Source organism: Myxocyprinus asiaticus, chromosome 24, assembly GCF_019703515.2.
Source record: "Myxocyprinus asiaticus isolate MX2 ecotype Aquarium Trade chromosome 24, UBuf_Myxa_2, whole genome shotgun sequence".
Classification (NCBI taxonomy): domain Eukaryota; kingdom Metazoa; phylum Chordata; class Actinopteri; order Cypriniformes; family Catostomidae; genus Myxocyprinus; species Myxocyprinus asiaticus.
In genome coordinates, this window is record NC_059367.1 from 16,020,036 (window position 1) to 16,040,117 (window position 20,082).

Here is a 20,082-nt window from a genome sequence, read left to right on the forward strand (position 1 = left end):
TATTTATTTATTTAGTTTATTACCCTGTAGATCATGTAGGGTGTTTGTGGTTAATAGGCAATGCAGCAACTTGGCACATTTTATACAGTATATAGATACATAGAATGTACAGTCACAGGTGTATGCTTATAGGTATTTTACAATGGCTTTGAACAGGGCTCATCCAATCAGGGTTTAGAGTTAGAACTGTCCGTTTTATAATCATTTTTATTTTTTTATATTTTTTTAAATCTTAATGTCACTGTTTTTGTGTGTGTGTACTGATGATTTGGCAATTTTGTATGTAAAGCAATCAAGCAAGATGCAACTGAAAAACTGAAACTGCAAAAGAGAGATAGAAGTAGGCAGAAATGAGCCATGAGTGTTCATTCACGTGGCATTATTACTCAGTTGGCATTTTTTCTTTGCTTGCAGGGACATAGTATCTCAATGAAAGTATCTCTTTCATTGACCATATTTCTAAATAAAAAAAGTGTTGTTTCTTTGTACCTAAATTGTATATGTGCCCTCAAGAACCCTGAACTCACAAATACAGCTGAAGCCAAGAATAGCCCAACATCTCGGCCTCGGCTAGCCACTGCGGTCAATGTTGTCCTGCTGCCCACTCAGGGAGTGGCCCACTAGAACTTCCTGAAGCTGAGAATAACCCTCAGCCCTGCACTGAGCCAGCAGCCTGCCGTTTAGCAGCACCACCCATCAGAACTTGACTGGCCGGCACAAGGCCCAGACCGAGGCCAATTGAACACCTTTGGGACAAACTGGAACGCTGACTGTGAGCCAGATCCCATCACCCAACATCAATGCCTAACCTCACTGATGCTCTTGTGTCTGAATGGAAGCAATTTCACACAGCCATGTATTAACATCTAGTGGAAAACCTTCCTAGAAGAGTGGAAAAGCTGTAAGGGAGGACCAACTCCATATTTATGCCAATTGTTTTGAAATTAAATACTCTACAAGCACATTGGGTTATAGTGTTTGTTTGTTCACATCACTTAGAAAGCTGGGAATGAGACTTTCACCACATTTTTTAATACCTTCAATAAAAAGTTATAAACTGTACATTATATAATGCATAACAGATCTCTCTCTCTCTCTAAACCCTAAATGAAATATGTCTGTTTCAGAGCAAAGCAGAGGAAGGAATTTTGCATGGCTGAGATCCTATATTTGAGCATTTATGACTTTCAAGGGAGGAAGAACAGGCTTATGCCTTGCAGGTAATTATAAAATGCCTTTTCAGAACAGCTGGTGTCCCTGCACACTCCTCAACAGCAAGGCAGCTGTCCAACACATATCTGACCTTAAACATGATGTTTACCACACAAACACTCACACGCATTGTTTGAGTTTCCATTAAGTGATTATATAGCCTTTCTGAATACATCTAAATCCTGAAGAGTGCCAGACGCCAGTCAAAGCGCCAGTTATTTCCAAAAATAGTATTTCATTTAACTTTTTCCAGCTCATGATATAATTCACTCCTTAATCCAGAAAAGAGATTCATATTTTCTAAATAGACTTCTCAGTGGGCTGTCTGAACGACTTGACTAGTCTTAATGAAGTCCTGCGTAATTGCGCTGGTTTAGGGTCATATACACCAGACACCGATCAGACATGTTTCTTAGAGGGCGTTCACATTAGGGCTGTGCTGATACAATCATACAGCAATGAGCCAAAACATTATGACCATTCACAGGTAAAGCAAATAATGTTGATAATCTCCTAACAAGGCCACATGTCAAGTTCTGGGTAGATTAGATGGTTAGCGAACAATCAGTTCTCATAGTCAACATGTTGAATGCAGGAGAAATGGGCAGGAGTAAAGACCTGAGTGACTTTGACAAGGGCCAAATTGTTATGGCCAGACGACTGGGTCAGAGCATCTCTGAAATGGCAAAGCTTTTGGGGTGCTCCCGGTCAGCAGTGGTGAATACCTACTGACAGTGGTCCAAGGAGGGACAAACTACAAAGCGGCGACAGAGTGTTGGGTGCCCAAGGCTCATCGATGCACGAGGGCAACGAAGGTTATCCCGTCTGGTCCAAACCGACAGAATGTCTACTGTGGCACAAGTCACAGAACAATTTAATGATGGTTATGGGAGGAATGTGTCACAACACACAGTGCATCGCACCCTGCTGTGTTTGGGGTTGCATTGCCGCAGACTGGTCAGAGTGCCTATGATGACCCCTGTCCACCATTGAAAGCACCTACAATGGGCATGCGAGCATTGGAACTGGACCTTGGAGCAGTGGAAGAGCCTGGTCTGATGAGTCCCGTTTTCTTTTACACTAGGATGCACTGTGGGAAGACAACAAGCCAGTGGAGAGAGTGTGATGCTCTGGGCAATGTTCTACTGGGAAACCCTGGGTCTGGTCATTCATGTGGACATCAATTTGACAAGTGCCACCTACCTAAACATAGTTGCAGACCAGGTACACCCATTCATGGCAGTTGTATTCCCTGATTGCAGTGGCCTCTTTCAGCAGGATAATGTGCCCTGCCACACTGCACACATTGTTCCGGAATGGTTTGAGGAACATGATGAAGAGTTCAAGGAGTTGCCCTGGCCTCCAAATTCCCCATATCTCAATCCGACTGAGCATCTGTGGGATGTGCTGGATCAACAAGTCCATGGCGGTTCCACCTCACAACTTACAGGACTGGAAGGATCTGCTGCTAATGTCTTGGTGGCAGATACTACAGGCACACGGAGGACCAACAGCATATTAGGTAGGTGGTCATAATGTTTTGGCTCATTGGTGTATATCAATATTTAATAATACCTTTCCTCACAATATTGTATCAATACTTTAGATCCCTGTATCAACATTTGTATTTATTTATTTATTTGTGCATTCATATCATGTCCTATAATTAAATAAAGAAGCAGGTTGTTCTCTTTCATTCGTTTAGAGCAGTATTAATCGCAATATCATGATGTCTGGTGATATATTGAATTGTGACATATGCATAGCAAAAAGACTTGTATCGTGAGGTGGTTTGTCAATACCCAGCCCTAGTTCACGGAAGTGTTCTTGTGTTTTTATGCTCGTTTCGAGGGAAATAACACCGCCCTCGCGGAGAGAGCTCTCGCGGTCGAAGCTACAGAAGTTAGCTCACTCTCTGTCTTTGTAGCGGATGTAACCCGATCCTTCAGACGGGTGAATATCCGTAAAGCCGAGGGTCCAGACCGCATTCCGTGCCGCGTCAGAGCGTGCGCGAACCAACTGGCTAGTGTTTTTACGGACATTTTCAACCTTTCCCTCTCTTTGTCTGTAGTCCCCACATGCTTTAAAACATCCACCATTGTGCCTTTACCAAAGTAATCCAAAAATCACTTGCTTAAATGACTGGCGTCCAGTTGCTCTGAACCCCATCATCAGCAAATGCTTTGAGAGACTAATCAGAGATTACATCTGCTCTGTGCTGCCTACCTCACTGGACCCACTGCAGTTTGCTTACCGCAACAACTGCTCCACTGATGATGCCATTGCATCTACACTACACACTGCTCTCTCCAACCTGGAAAAAAAGGAACGCATATGTGAGAATGCTGTTTGTAGACTACAGCTCAGCATTCAACACCATAGTGCCCTCCAAGCTTGATGAGAAACTCCGGGCTCTGGGCTTAAACAGCTCGCTGTGTAGCTGGGTCCTGGACTTCCTGTCAAGCAGACACCAGGTGGTTAGAATGGGCAGCAACATCTCCTCATCACTGACCCAACACTGGAGCCCCACAGGGCTGTGTTCTCAGCCCACTCCTGTATTCCCTGTACACACATGACTGTGTGGCAACACATAGCTCCAATGCCACCATTAAATTTGCTGACGATACGATGGTGGTAGGTCTGATCACTGACAATGATGAAACAGCCTACAGAGAGGAGGTGCACACTCTGACACACTGGTGTCAGGAGCACAACCTCTCCCTCAACGTCAGCAAGACCAAGGAGCTTGTGGTGGACTTCAGGAGAAAAGACAGAGAACACAGCTCCATCACCATCAATGGAGCACCGGTGGAGAGAGTCAGCAACTTCAAGTTCCTCGGTGTCCACGTCACTGAGGAACTCACATGGTCCGTCCACACTGAGACCGTTGTGAAGAAAGCTCACCAGCGCCTCTTCTTCCTGAGATGGCTGAGGAAGTTTGGAATGAACCACCACATCCTCACACGGTTCTACACCAGCACTGTAGAGAGCATCCTGAGCATCCTGACATCCATCACTGCCTGGTACGGAAACAGCACTGCCCTCAACCGCAAAGCCCTGCAAAGGGTGGTGCGAAATGGCAGACACATCATCGGAGGTGAGCTTCCCTCCCTCCAGGACATATATACCAGGCGGTGTGTGAAAAAAGCTTGGAGGATCATCAGAGACTCCAGCCACCCGAGCCATGGGCTGCTCTCACTGCTACCATCAGGCAGGCGGTATCACAGCATCAGGACCCGCACCAGCCGACTCCATGACAGCTTCTTCCCCCAAGCAATCAGACTTTTGAACTCTTGATCTCTCAAGATCAATATACATCAGCACTGCACTTTATTAATCTTACACTGGGCTGTCATAAATTATATTCTCTCTTAACAACACACTGGCAACTGACTATCAGCTGACAGCCTGAATGTCAATACAGCACATACAACCAACTGTATATTTTATATATACTATTTTTATTGTATACTGCGTATTCTATATTGTGTGTATGCGTATTCTATATTGTGTGTATTGTATACTGTACATTGTATATTATTATTTGTATACTGTGTTGTGTGTAATTATGTGTATATTAGATATGTAAATTGCATTGTGTAAATCTGATGTTTATTGTAAATTGATATATGTCTCATCACTGTCATGACTACCATGTTGCTCGGAACTGCACCCAAGACTTTCACCCACTGTTGCACTTGTGTATATGGTTGAGTGACAATAAAGGGATTTGATTTGTTTAAAAAAACAGCACAACCCAATGGAACAGAACATGCGCTTAAGACGTGTTTTTGAAGTCAAACTTATTTTAACTTTAGATACCATCTTAACGCAACGCTACCTGCGCAAGATGCAGAAAAACAGCAAGACGTGACACAATGGTCAAAGATGACTGTCTGCATGTGAATATCGACTGACAATATTCAAGGCCCCGTAGTACCTTAAAGCTGAAAACAGTGCTTTGATGGTTGTAAATATAGTGCTTTATAAGGGATTAATTTAACTTGTGTCTCAATTTATCCACTTTAAAGCTGAAGTGTGCAGTTTCTGCAGCAATAACGTCACCAAAATGATTTGCAAAAAAAAAATAAAAAATTCAGAACAGCTTTCCTGAATATACTCCCTCCACCCATCATTGGTCAAAAAAAAAGTCCCCGCCCCAAACTTGCGCCATTGGTTGAGCCAATGTTGTGTCAGGCTGGTCAAGATGTTCAAACAATGTTGGTTGTTGGACAACTAGTCGATCATCCTGACCCAATCCTAACTGAGAGTCATGTTTAAAGATGACTTTCTGGAGGGGGCCTGGGTAGCTCAGTGGTAAGAGACACTGGTTACCACCCCTGAAGTTCGCTAGTTCCAATCCCAGGGCGTGCTGAGTGACTCCAGCCAGGTCTCCTAAGCAACCAAATTGGCCCGGTTGCTAGGGAGGGTAGAGTCACATGGAGTAACCTCCTCATGGTCGCTATAATGTGGTTCGTTCTCGGTGGGGCGTGTGGTGATTTGAGCGCGGATGCCGTGGTGGATGGCGTGAAGCCTCCACAAACGCTATGTCTCCGTGGCGACATGCTCAACAAGCCACATGATAAGATGCGCGGGTTGATGGTCTCAGACGCGGAGGCAACTGGGATTCATCCTCCGCCACCTGGATTGAGGCGAATCACTACGCGACCACGAGGACTTAAAAGCGCACTGGGAATTGGGCATTCCAAATTGGGTGAAAAAAAAAAAAAAAAAAAAAGATGACTTTCTGGTAGCAGGCTGAGAAAGTGCTAACTGCAGAACAGGAAATCTACATTATCAAAGAGTTTAAAAAGGTCTGTTTATGCCACTGAAGGAAGGAGCAACAGTATCCCTTGTGTCCTGGACACTCTTTACTTCTAGGTTGGATCCAGACCTTAAAAAATACACCCCCAGACACAAGGAGAACTTGCCAAGGCTGCTCCCAGTACCTCAAAGCATGTCACACACACAATTCTGAGGTCTTGGGGAGCTACTCAGATCAGGCACTAGGCCTGTGTTACTTTAGTTAACAAGAGACCTAGGAACAGAGTCTTGCATGTGCATTTGCAAGATACACAAAATTATATTTTCCCTCTACTGAGGGACACTAAGGGGGGAATTCACTAAGAATTAATTGTGGTCGGTAATAGCATCATTTGTTAGTGTGTTCTGTTTTAGCACCTGATATGCAGGTAACGGCACAAGCCCACAAAATTAGTACAATTGCTAAAAGACAGTGAGTGGCAAAATTTCCATACCAAGGTTAACCTAGAGGTTAACCCCCCCACCCCACCATACACATAGTATACCGCTGTACCAGGGTCAAAGTGATTTTGACATGCAAGATATTTTCCTGGATCAACATCTTTTGTTGGTCCTGGAACAACATTCCTGTCAAAGATACAGTCCTAACCTTACCCATAACCCCAACAATTACCTGAAATCCCTGAAATCTGAGGAAAATTACAAGTTAATAAGAAGGATGTTTAAGCTCCAACCCCAATCCTAAACCTAAAGGTTGAAGCATGTTTTGGTTTTCTGCATACATTTCTTCATCAGCACAGTCCACGTGAACTGTCTGTGTGCAGCCTCTTTTATGTAACTTCACACACCAGTACTTATGGCGTTGAGTTGAACGCGTTGAGTGTGTCTGTACGGGCTCGCAGCCAAAATAGAATACTTTGAAAGGCTAGAACACTCAACCTTACGCAAGACATAAAGGCATGTGGAAAACAAAGCATTTCCTAGCCTTAACCCTATGCCTAAACTTTACCCTAAAAATTTTACTATTTGGAACATTCTTCCGAAAACAATGTTGATCCAGGAACATGTCTACTTGGCAAAATCAAAGTCACCCTATACTAATTCATATTGCTCCTAGTTAAGTTGGACGATGGTTGGAATGGGAATAAGATGCAGGGATTTTCGGCAAAATACCACATGCTAAAGTGGGACAACTGTTTAGTTAATTTTCTCGTGTATTCTAGAACCGAGGCATATACTGGCTCAGACCAGTGTATTGAATTTCTGCTTCAAGGTCCTGTGGTACTTTTGGAACTCTCACCCATCAATGAAGGAATTGTGCTTCAACTTGTACACAGGCCCAGAAATAAATTATTTTAGCTCTATTCAAAACTGAGAGGAACAATATTTCAGCACCCAACTCTGTGCTGAAATTAGCTTTATTTTAACATTAGGGGATCATATTTTAACACCAACTGTAAATCCCTAGCTATAGAAACTCAACCTCTGTCAAGAGAGGAGGTGTTTTTACCAAATCCATCCCTTCGAGGGCCTGTATTTTAACACCTAAAACATTATTTCATGATACTGTTTATCTTAAGCAGAATTGTATGTGGAAACTTTTCAACACCCAAGTCCGCAGTGAGAAAAATGGAATTTCAGCAATGTGCTTCTTTTGCACATATTGATACAGATTGTTCCAACTCGAACTAAAGCACACAAACTCCGTACCTCCTTCGGATAAAGAGTCGTTGAAAACCCCCTCGATGACCTGGCAGCTGCTGCCATCTCCTCCACAAATGCGACAGCGGTCTTCTCGAACGTCTGAACTCAGGATCCGGTCACAGCCCACATGCTGCAGATATAAACACACATAAATATGCAGAGGGGTCTGCAGTCAGGGCAAAGGTCAGTGCTTACGGTCAGTAGAAAATGTACAAAACAGCCAGATATTACAGTAAATATGGTCAAAGTTGGATGATCATATTGCATAGAAACACTTTTCACAATCCCCATAAAGTCTGGTCCACATTGCAGTCATGCTGCATGTTCGCACGGCCAAGAGACGCAAGGAGAACTAGTGACGTTTGATGTTATCAGTTTAACCTCCAAATTTGATTTGATTTGATTTGAAAGTGAATAACGACTTTAATTTTGTTCTGTTCATCATACAAAGTGATCGTATCACTTCAGAAGACTTGGAATGAGTCATACCATGCATGAATCATACCAGTTACTTTTACTGTGGTTTTATGGCATTCTTTAGAGATTGACAGACCGGAGTAAATATTCACTTATATTATGGAGAATAAGAGAATGAAAGAAAGTCATATGGGTTTGGAGCGACATTAGGGTGAGTAAATAATGACAGAATCTGTTTTTTTTTTGGGGGCGAAATATTCTTTTAAGGATTTTGGACCGTAAATGAAAAGGTTCAGAGTCACAATCCAACTTCATCAGTTTTCTGCACAGGAAATTTCACTGTAAGTATTGAACTGTAAATCCCTTTGGATGAACAGTGTCAACTAAATATTAGGAATTAAATGGCGAAAATATGCACAAAATCAAGATTTATAAAGAAGAAAATTACTCTCTGCTGTAAGGATAACACAAAATGGACTCCAACGCGTAACCAACACGATTGAAACAGCATTAAAGTTTTCAAATTCAGGGCTGTACAACATCATAGAAACATCCCACTAAAGCTCCAAAGACTTTGTTGACCTGTTCTAAATTCCATAACCTGCATGTGTGACCTATTTCCTCACAACAACAATAGTAAGTCAGTGGACACTTGAAGTGGGCAGGGCATGTCCTATGCCGGGACGAACAGAGCCAAGCTTCGGGACATGTGGTTCCACTCACTGTTTTTAATGCCCTGTGCTTCAAAGCTTTTGCTTTTATAATCAATCCCATATTGTTTGGATGTTAAGCCACCGTGAGGCTGCTAACACTACTTTGATTTCTCCCCCTGCTGTTCTGCAGCTTTTATATGCACCATAAATAAGAAAACAGAGGGAAAGAGTAAAGGAAGGCGATAGAGAGAAGTAGAGTTGGTGAGAAGGAAAGAAATGGAGAAAGGGTGAGGGTGGAAGGCAGTGAGGGTACAAGAAGTTTCAGCAGCATGTACTGCGAACAGATGAATTTGGAGGGTCATTGGGTTCTTGCAACATTCAGAACAGAGCAGAACGAGGTTGGGCTGAAATGAACTGTTGATAAACAGAACTGCCGGTCTGGACAAGAACACAAGGATAAACCAGCCCAACTTGGTCCAAAAGGCCACATGTAAAACAATGCAACGCAGTTTTCTCCTGTGCAATATAACAAACAGTAAACACCACAATGGAACACAAATAAAGCTGCACACTACAGCATGTATTACAAATCATGTTAGCTCTGTTCCAAAACATGGTGAGCACATGGGCAGCTGGCTGTGCTGCCGTATTTCCAATTGAAAAAGAACATTGGAGTGGGACATACCAAAGGGATCAATAGCCAATAAGCTTTAGGTTGCATCACAGCCAGGAGATTTGCTACTTGCTAGTAGGTTGCAGGGGGAGGGACTTTCTCATTCTAGAGACAATTTGATTGGACAAAAATCTGTGTAGTGCAAGGTGAGTCATCAATATTTTTTGGTCTGTTTTCCCAGAAGAAAAAGTCTGTACATTTTACATGCATGCATCTGCTAAAAGTTGATTTTGTCAAGTTTGAGGAGTGCAGTAGCATATAGATGGCTTCATACATAATAGACAGATAAAAGCCACAAACTTGTGCATTTGAATGCTAAGAGGCAGCAATGGAGTCTTTACAGTGCAGTGAAAAGAGCCAAAATGAGCTCTAATGAACTCCACATTGCAACAGTAAACCTCCAAAGAACAGTTTAAAGATTGGTGAATCACAAAAAGGGGGAAGGGAATGGGGGAGAGACTTTCTCTGTTCTCTCTTTTCCCCTGGCAGTGTTTCAAAGCTGTCCAAACACCACAACAGGAAAAACATCTGTATGAATACTGCTATGTAAAAACTTTGTGTTGAAAAGGAGAAATGTACTGCATACTTGAACATATGTATACTGTATGTGCGTGTTCCCCTCTCACCTTACACTCGCCATTCACACAAACGTCCAGAGAGTCATCCCTGCAGGGCGTGCCATCCACTACAGCTGGTGCGCGCTCGGTGTAGAAGTTATAGCCTTCTGCTAGGCAGTTCAGCGAGCATGACTTCACTCCACCTGAAGGAAAACGTGCTAAAAATCACATTACAACCATCATGTGCCATTTAGTTACAAACAAGCTGCTGATACTTACAACAACAGCTGTTCTGGCAAATATTCAATGACAGCTGAAAATGCAAAAGGCTCTAAATAAAAGTGCCACATGTTGTTCTTATAGTACAGTGGTCTAAAAAGACTGGTTGGAAGTCTTCAATTTTATACAAAAACATTAATAGTGAAATAAAATAAGAAAATGTATACAATTTATAAAAAATAAATACTGTTTGAGATAATATTTTACAAAGAATATAAAAATATTATTTTTTTTGCTTTAGTACAATGACAATATAAATGCCAATTATTTAATTTCGCTAACATGTTATCTTTGTAATATCACACTTACTATTTTTCTCACAGTCAAATTGGGTCTTTTTATATGAAAATATAAAGCTGACATTATATTTTCCCTCGCAAGGGTATCATCACATTGGGGGGTTCTTGGCATCGAAAAGTTTGAAAACCCCTGTATATAGTACATCCCATAAGAAAGAAAAATCACAGAGGAGATCTCTTTAATATTTCAATTGTTTTGTCAGGTCAGCAATGGGATAAAATAGAGAGCAAATGGAGATTTTTGCTTAAAGGAATAGCTCACCCAAAAATCACAAAATACAAAATTACAAGTTTGTCATTATTTATTCACCCTCATGTCTTTCCAATCCTGTATGCTGTTATTAATTTTTTTTCTGTGGAACACAAAAGTAGACATTTTTGAAGAATCATTACGCCATGACAGTTCATAGTTACTAGGGATGGTCAAGCTCCAAAAAGAACCAGTGAATTGCCATTCTTGTGGACGTGGACATGGGCTAGAGGCGAGCTTTGGCGGAGGTAAAGATTATCAGTGAATAATGACTTAAATTACGGTCAGTTCTTTACACAAACCTATGTGGTATAAACTACTTTTATGGTGCTTTTTTTTTTTTTTTTTTGGCCTTTTTTTTTTTCCTTGACAATCCCTGGTCAGTTTGTACTGTTGTTGTGTGGCAAGAGCTGCGTAACAATTCTTAAAAAAATTATACTTTTGTGTTTTACAGAAACAATTACAGAATGACATAAGGGTAAGTATAAATAATGACAGAACTGTCATTTTTGGGCGAACTATTCCGTTAAGTCTCCTTCAGATTTTTCTCATGAGTAATAGACTTTACATATATATCCATTATGGTCACAAACGGATACCAAAGTGTGCAATGAAAAGTCAAAGATATCATTTTCAACATTAGTTTTATAGATATAAAATCTTACTGTATGTCAACAATTTACTCATTTGTGTTCATTCTATTATTTGCTAAGGAACTGTAGAAAAAATATCTGAGACTTCAATTAAACATAACTGAGAACTCTTATGTCTCCGGCACAATTAATTATTAAACTTTTAGCAATTAAATTTGTCTGGTGTGACCTTCAAACTCTGCATATGTTCTCTATATATACGTACATTTTGTTTCACTGAGAAATGCACACTCATGATAGCATCACGGTAATCTATAAATGCTACAAAGCTCTTATGTAAGACATTGAACAGATACTGTTACCAGATGTACGTGAGGTACACAGGACGCACTCACTGCAGTGAGGTTTTCATCACTCTTCTTTTAATATGACACACACAAACACAAACACACACACTTACGCAAACACTGTTCTTAAGTTTTTGTTGCTCGCACAGTGATGACTCATGTGTAATGCATAGTTTTTTTCTGATTAACACTTTTTACTGATTCACACAACTGACAAAGAAAAGCAAACATATATTCACAAAATCAACATTTAACCCCCATTATTCCCTTTCCCCCTCCCAATCCCCAACCCCGACCCTCAACAAATATTCCTGGTTGCGCTCGTTATCTCTCGCCTTCTGACGGTCACGATCACTGTCTTTCGTGTCTGGGCACTGCTCACGCGGAGACAGCGTTCATGGATGGTCATGTCCTCATTGCGAGCGTTCAACGTTGCGGTCGCGGCTCACCTTCGTAAGAAAGCAAGCCACCCCAGAGGCTCCCGCCTCGGTCCTTTTACCCACGGGTATGAGGCCAGCGCGGCTAGCACTGGGGGCGATTTGGGGACCCCAGTGGGACCGCCTCTGCCGGGTATCCCCCCGCAGACCTCCCATTCCCCAGCACGCTCATCTGCCCCGATCGGGCTTCTGGATGAGTCCGCCGGCTTGTCTCACGGCAAGTTTGACCTCTTATTCAGAGCCCGCGAAAGTGATGAGCTCTCGAGCGCAGCATCGGAGAGCGGGCTCGTCCAGTCGGAAGCCTCAGCTGGGCTCCTCCCTTCGGGGTCGATTGCCCAGTCACAGGCTGACGCGGAGATGACGACATGCTTTCCCGGGCAGCCGCGAGCGTCGGCTAGAGTGGAACTCACTGCTCTTCCCTGAACCCTCGCGGCTCGGTGATTGGTTCCTGGGCTCGCGGCCGCTCAAAGCCACGCCCCGCCCCCGTTCCTTTCTTCCCGGAAGTGCATGAAGAGCTGACAAGGTCGTGGGAGGCACTTTTTACTGCCCGGTCCCAATCTATTCAGCTTCTCCGCCCTCACTACCCTCGATGGTGGGGCGGCCAAAGGCTATTCGGCAATCCCCCGGTGGATAAAGGCGCTCGCGGTGCACTTATGCCCGCAGAGCGCCGCCACCTGGCGTGGGTGCCCAAAGCCCCTGTCCAAGGCCTGTAGGTTTACGTCGTCTCTGACGGCCAAGGCCTACGGTGCCGCTGGACAAGCCGCCTCCGCCCTGCACGCCATGGCTCTCCTGCAAGTCCGCCAAGGTGCTAAAGGAACTGCACGAGGGTAGTTCCGCCCCGGGATTGATGCAGGAACTGCGCTCGGTGACCGACCTCGCCCTCCGAGCGACGGAGGTCATGGCGTGGTCTCTCGGGCGGATGATAGTGGTCCAGGAGCGCCACCTTTGGCTCAACCTGGTCGAGATGGGTGAGGCCGACAAGACACTATTCCTTGCTGCCCCCATTTCCCAGGTGGGCCTATTCGGCGACACCGTCGAAGAATTTGCCCAGCAGTTTTCAATGGTAGAGCAGTAGATGGATGCTAGCCGGCATATCCTGCCCGGCGCGGCTCAAGATCCCGCACCCCGTCTACTTCGCCCCTTCAGCCCGGCCCCGGCATGGAGCCCACTGCAGGAAGCAGACACCACCTGTCTCGCAGTCTTGAGACTTGAGAATGCCCAAGTGGCTGCAGTACTCAAGAGCTCAGCAAGAGCGGTTTCCTTGTTCCCTGGGTCACGTATCCGGTGTGCATGGCCGTCATCACGACCACCGTCCACCACTCTATTTGGCAGGTTTGGCGCTCCAGCGGCGGTCTCCCGCCCCTGAGCGCCCAGCTGTGGGACAAATCCGCCCCCGATGTGACAGTCTCCACGGGTCACGAGGACAGGCCTCTTCCTCCCCCGTCCCAGGCTGTTCCGGGGGTGGTCACAAGGAGCCAGGTAAGTGCTTCGATGTCCTTAGACACAGCGGAACTTGGATGCATGGCTTGCGCTTTCCAATCCGTCGCGAGGGCTGGTCCGGACCGTCCGACTCGGCTGTGCGATTCACTTCGCCGGGCGTCCGCCCAGGTTCAGCGACGAAAACGCTGCTACCTTGTGTGGAGATCGCTATCCTCCTACGGAAGGGCGCGATAGAACCTGTCCCTCCAGCCGAGATGAAGAAGGGGTTTTTCAGCCCCTACTTCATCGTACTGAAAAAAGGCGGTGGGTTGCGGCCAATCTTGGACCTGTGAGTTCTGAACTAGGCTTTACACAGACTCCCGTTCAAGATGCTGACGCGAAAACGCATTCTGGCGAGTGTCCGGCATCAAGATTGGTTCGCGGCGGTAAACCTGAAGGATGCGTACTTCACGTCTCGATCCTTCCTCGACACAGACCCTTCCTGCGGTTTGCGTCTGAGAGTCAGGCGTATCAGTACAAAGTCCTCCCTTTCGGCCTGGCCCTGTCTCCTCGCATCTTTACGAAGGTCACAGAGGTTGCCCTTGCCCCGTTAAGGGAGGTGGGCATTCGCATTCTCAACTATCTCGACGACTGGCTAATCCTAGCTCATTCTCGAGACATGTTGTGCGCACACAGGGACCTGGTGCTCTCACACCTCAGCCGACTAGGGCTTCGGGTCAACTAGGAAAAGAGCAAGCTCCTCCCGGTTCAGAGCATCTCTTTTCTCGGTTTGGAGTTGGACTCAGTCTCCTTGATGGCGCACCTTACGAACGAGCGCGCCCAGTCGGTGCTGGCCTGTTTGAAGGCATTCAAACAGAAAACAGCGGTTCCACTGAAACTTTTTCAGAGGCTCCTGGGGCATATGGCATCCTCGGTGGTGGCCACCCCGCTCGGGTTGATGAATATGAGCCCTCTTCAGCACTGGCTCCAGACTCGAGTCCCGAGATGGGCATGGCGCCACGGGACACGTCGCGTGGTCATCATGCCGGTCTGTCACCGTCTTTTCAGCCCTTGGACCGACCTCTCGTTTCTACGGGCAGGTGTTCCTCTAGAACTGGTCTCCGGGTGCGGCATGGTCACGACAGACACCTCCAAAACGGGCTGGGGCACTGTTTGTAATGGGCACGCAGCCGTCGGCCTCTGGACAGGTCTGCGACTGCATTGGCACATCAACTGCCTCGAGTTGTTGGCAATTCTGCTCGCCCTGCGGAGGTTTTGGCCGTTGATCCAGGGCAAGCACGTGTTAGTTCAGACAGACAACATGACAACGGTAGCATATGTCAAGCATATGTCAAGCATAGCATATCTCGTTGTATGTCACAACTCGCCCGCCGTCTCCTCCTCTGGAGTCAGCAGCACTTGAAGTCGCTGCAAGCCACTCACATCCCGGGCAACCTCAACACTACAGCGGACGCGCTGTCATGACAGGTTACCCTCAGGGGAGAGTGGAGACTCCACCCTCAGGTGGTCCAGCTGATTTGGAGTCGATTCAACAGGCACAGGTGCACCTGTTCGCCTCCCAAGAATCCTCCCCACTGCCCGCTCTGGTACGCCCTGACCGAGGCCCCCCTCGGCATAGACGCGCTGGCACACAGCTGGCCCCTGGCATGTGCAAATATGCGTTTCCCCCAGTGAGCCTGCTTGCACAGACCCTGTGCAAGGTCAGGGAGGATGAGGAGCAGGTCGTCCTGGTAGCACCCTACTGGCCCGCCCAGACGTGGTGCTCGGACCTCACGCTCCTCGCAACAGCTCCCCTCTGGTGAATTCCCCTGAGGAAGGACCTTCTTTCTCTGGGATGGGGCACCATCTGGCACCCGCACCCAGACCTCTAGAATCTCCATGTCTGGCCCCTGGACGGGACGTGGAAGACCTAAGCGGTCTACCATCTGTGGTGGTGGACACAATCACTCAGGCTAGGGCCCCCTCTACAAGGCACCTGTATGCCTTTATGTGGTGTCTGTTCGCTAAGTGGTGTTCTTCCCATCAGGAGAACCCCCAGAGATGCGCAGTCAGATCAGTGCTTTCCTTCTTGCAGGAGAGGTTGGAAGGGAGGCTGTCCCCTTCCACCTTGAAGGTGTACATTGCTGCCATAGCAGCACACCACGACGCAGTCGACGGTAAGTCCTTAGGGAAGCACGACCTGATCATCAGGTTCCAAAGAAGTGCCAGGAGGCTGAATCCCTCCAGACCGCGCCTCGTTCCCTCATCAGACCTCTGTAGTTCTTCAGGGTCTACAGAGAGCCCCCTTTGAGCCTTTGCAGTCAGCCAAGCATAAGGCACTCTCCTTGAAGACTGCCCTCCTGACTGCGCTCACTTCCATCAAGAGGGTAGGTGACCTGCAAGCGTTCCCTGTCAGCGAAACATGCCTGGAGTTCGGTCCAGGTTACTCTCACATGATCTTGAGACCCTGACCGGGCTATGTGCCCAAGGTTCCCACCACCCCTTTAGGGACCAGGTGGTGAACCTGCAAGCACTGCCCCAGGAGGAGACAGACCCAGCCCTGTCGTCGCTGTGTCCGGTGCGCGCTTTACGCATCTATTTGGATCGCACACAGAGCTTTAGAATCTCTGAGCAGCTCTTTGTCTGCTTTGGTGCACAGCGGAAAGGAAGCGCTGTCTCCAAGCAGAGGATCGCCCACTGGCTCATTGACACCATAACTATGGCATATGTCGCCTAGGACATGCCCCCCCTGGTAGGGCTACCAGCCCATTCTACCAGGGGTGTAGCGGCTCCCTGGGCCCTGGCCAGGGGTGCCTCTCTAACAGACATTTGCAGAGCAGCAGGCTGGGCAACACCCAACACCTGTGCAAGGTTCTACAACCACTGGGTGGAACCGGTTTCATCCCAGGTAGTGGCACGCAACACAAGCGGATAAACCCGGGATAGCTGACCGGGTGTATCGCTTGCACATAGCGCCTTCCACCTCCCTTGGAGCTGAAGATGTGTGCCATTAATTCCCAGTAGTGTTCACAAACTTTGTTCCCTGGTTGACTTCCTCCGAGCCCTGTGGCAGTCGAGTTTTCAGAGAGACTCGCTGCTGGCCCAGTACATGCGCTAACTAAGAGCCCTGTTCTGGGGTAGGTGCTCCGCATGTGGCGGTTCCTTGTAAGGCTAACCCCATGCGATCAATATCTTCCACTAGTTTGTTTCCCTGCTGGCAAACTGCGTCTTCCTTGGGCAGAGCCCCTCTGCCCCAGTCTCCATGTTTGTAGTAACTCCTCCCCCCTTGGGCAGGATCTACCTTGAAGGCTCTCCACATGGTTGGAAAGACCGCATGACGTATTCTTCCACTTAAATATCCCCACCTTTGGGCGAGGTGTGGTCTCCGCGGTGTCTTCCCCTTAGGAGGGACACCCCCCGACAAGACCTAGTGGCCCAGTTGGATAATCCCCCTTATTTTTTTAGGGAGTGGAAAAAGAGAAGGGGAAAAGAGGCCACGACTGGGTTAAGCCTGTCTCTATCTTTAGGTAGTCAACTTGTCCCCAAAAAGGGCCATTCGACACTCATAACTATGTTGGGGGAGGTTACGTGTCGACCTGGTGTGCTGGCTATGAGGCACACAGCAGTCTGCCCACCACACACCGCTAGTTCACGTAACACAGTTCAGCCAGTTGTGGCGTTTCGTATAGGGACCCTTAGTGTCACTACATCGACACAACGTCGAGTGAGTGACAGATAGGGAACGTCATGGTTACTGGTGTAACATCCGTTCCCTGATGGAGGGAACGAGACATTGTGTCCCTCCTGCCACAACGCTGAACTACCCACTGAAATGGCCGGACCTTATATCGGCTCCTCAGCATAAAACCTGAATGAATGGTTGCATAACAGCTCCTTTTATACCCGTATGTCCAGGGGAGTGGCATGCAAATACCACTCTGCAATTTTCATTGGCCTTTTATCAAAGACCAGAGGTGTCTCGGGCTCCCAAGAGTGACCCCTAGTGTCACTACATCGACACAACGTCTCGTTCCCTCCATCAGGGAACGGAGGTTACACCAGTAACCATGACGTTTTTGTGGCATTGGCTTCTTTCTGACAACTCGACCATGCAGCTCATTTTTGTTCAAGTATCGTCGTATTGTGCTCCTAACAAACTCATTGACTATTTATACACAGACACTAATTGCAATTTAAAAAGCCACAGGTGTGGGAAATTAACCTTTAATTGGCATTTAAACCTGTGTGTGTCACCTTGTGTGTCTGTAACAAGGCCAAACATTCAAGGGTATGTAAACTTTTGATCAGGGCCATTTGGGTGATTTCTGTTACCAATATGATTTAAAAAGGAGCCAAACAACTATGTGATAATAAATGGCTTCATATTATCACTATCCTTAAATAAGACATTTTTTTTGCATGATCAGTCATATTTTCAAAATCAATGCCAAAAGTTCACAATTTCTGCCAGGATATGCAAACTTTTGAACACAACTGTAGGTCATGAGCATATTAACATCCCTCTCAATCCACTCTGTCAAGCAGAAAGGGGATTTATCAATACATAATTTTGGGTTCAGCCATATGCTCAAGGCTACATTTAAATAAATGTCCAAATTAAACACTCTGGACACTTTTGTCCATACCGAGTGCAAATGCGAGATAACGGAGTGTAACTTAACTTCTCCGGTTATTTTGATAGAAAGGCTTTGCAATGGCGAAATAGGGGCATGAACTTCCTGTTCAATACAAAACCAGGAAGGAGCTCTCTCAGGTGGAAGCGACCAATAAGCCAAATGTCTGAGACAGAATGCATAATAATAAAACAAAATCTTAGGTAGGCCTAGCCCACATTTGTCAATCGGCCTATGCAACTTACTGAAATGTAATCTGGGACGTTTACCATTCCAAATGAAGGACTTTGCTATGCTATCAAATTGCTTGAAATAAGAGAGGGGGACATCTATAGGGAGAGATTATAGCAGGTAGTTGAATTTTGGAATACAATTCATTTTAATAACATTAACCTTCCCAATCATAGATAAATGTAATGAAGTCCACCTGCCCACATCGCTCGAAAACCTTTTTATCAAAAGGGTAAAAATTAACTCTAAATAAATCACACAAATTTGCTGGGAATAAAATACCCAAATACTTAATGTCCTGTTTGGGCCACTGGACAGCACCCGGCTGAAAAGCCATTACTGGGCAGTACACTGTCACAGCCAAAGCTTCGGATTTAGACCAATTAACTCTGTATCCTGAGAATTTAGAAAAGGAATTAATAATTCTACGGAGGCACGGCATAGATCTAGTGGGGTCGGAGACGAATAATAAAATATCATCTGCGTAAAGCAAACGCTTATGTGCCACACCTCCTGCAATCACCCCTGGAAAATCATCCTCCTTTCTTATCGCGGCTACTAATGGTTCCTGGGCAAGACAGAACAATAATGGGAAAAGAAGGCAACCCTGCCGGGTGCCCCTATCCAGAGTAAAATAATCTGAAATTAATCCATTTGTTTGTACTGCTGCTACCGGGTGTCTATAAAGTAACTTAATCCATCCAATAAAAGTATTCCCGAACCCGTATATTTCCTAAATCTTAAAAAGATAATCCCATTCTACCATATCAAATGCCTTTTCGGTATCAAGTGAGATGGCAGCGACCGGAGTCTGATCATTCGCCACTGACCACATGATATTGATGAAACGCCTAATGTTGTCAGAAGAGCTACAGCCCCGAATAAACCCCACCTGATCTATAAGAGATGTCATAACTTTACTTAATCGGTTAGCCAAAATTTTTGACAATATTTTAACGTCTAGCTGAATCAGGGAAATTGGATGGTAACTCTTAAACTTGCTTGGATCTTTGTACATTTTAAGAATCAGATTGATCCGGGCTTGTGTCATGGTTGGCGGAAGATTTCCATTCTTTAATGATTCCATATAAACTTCTAGCAAAAGTGGAGCCAGTTCTGTAGCATAAGATCTAAAAAATTCAGCGGCAAAGCCATCTGGCCCCGGAGCCTTTCCTGTAGGCAAGGCCTTAATTACCTCATCAAGCTCCTCCAATGTTATCTCAGAATCAAGAGAATTTTTTGCTCAGCTGTCAGTTTAGGAAGTTCTAATGGTTCCACAAAGTTTCTAATATCTTCATCGGTAGACAAAGACGTGGAACTATAAAGATCAAGATAGAATTCTTTAAAAGCATTATTAATATCAGTGGCCAAAGTAAATATTTCACCACTAGCAGATTTCACTGAGGGAATGGTAGAAAAAGACTCTCTCTGTTTTATATCTAGCCAGAAGCCTCCCTGCTTTGTCCCCTGACTCAAAGTATGACTGTCTTGCCCTGAACAGCCAAAACTCCACCTTCTGTGACAAAATAGTATTATATCTGTATTTCAATCGGGTCAATTCTCTGAGGCCATTAGACGATATTCGCCGCTTCAGCTCTGCTTCGGCACTTAAT

The 20,082-nt window shown here is 45.7% G+C and overlaps 1 protein-coding gene across 3 annotated transcripts in view; it reads right to left on the minus strand.

Moving 5' to 3' along the window:
• LOC127415269 (A disintegrin and metalloproteinase with thrombospondin motifs 10-like) overlaps positions 1-20,082 on the minus strand; it is a 116,129-nt gene that overhangs the window by 14,244 nt on the left and 81,803 nt on the right. For all 3 annotated transcript variants that reach the window (XM_051653954.1, XM_051653952.1, XM_051653953.1), the window contains 2 exons: positions 10,050-10,183; positions 7,687-7,810 (listed from right to left, as the gene is read on the minus strand). In XM_051653954.1, the coding sequence (XP_051509914.1) occupies positions 7,687-7,810; positions 10,050-10,183 (258 nt within the window). The remainder of the gene's footprint in view (positions 1-7,686; positions 7,811-10,049; positions 10,184-20,082) is intronic.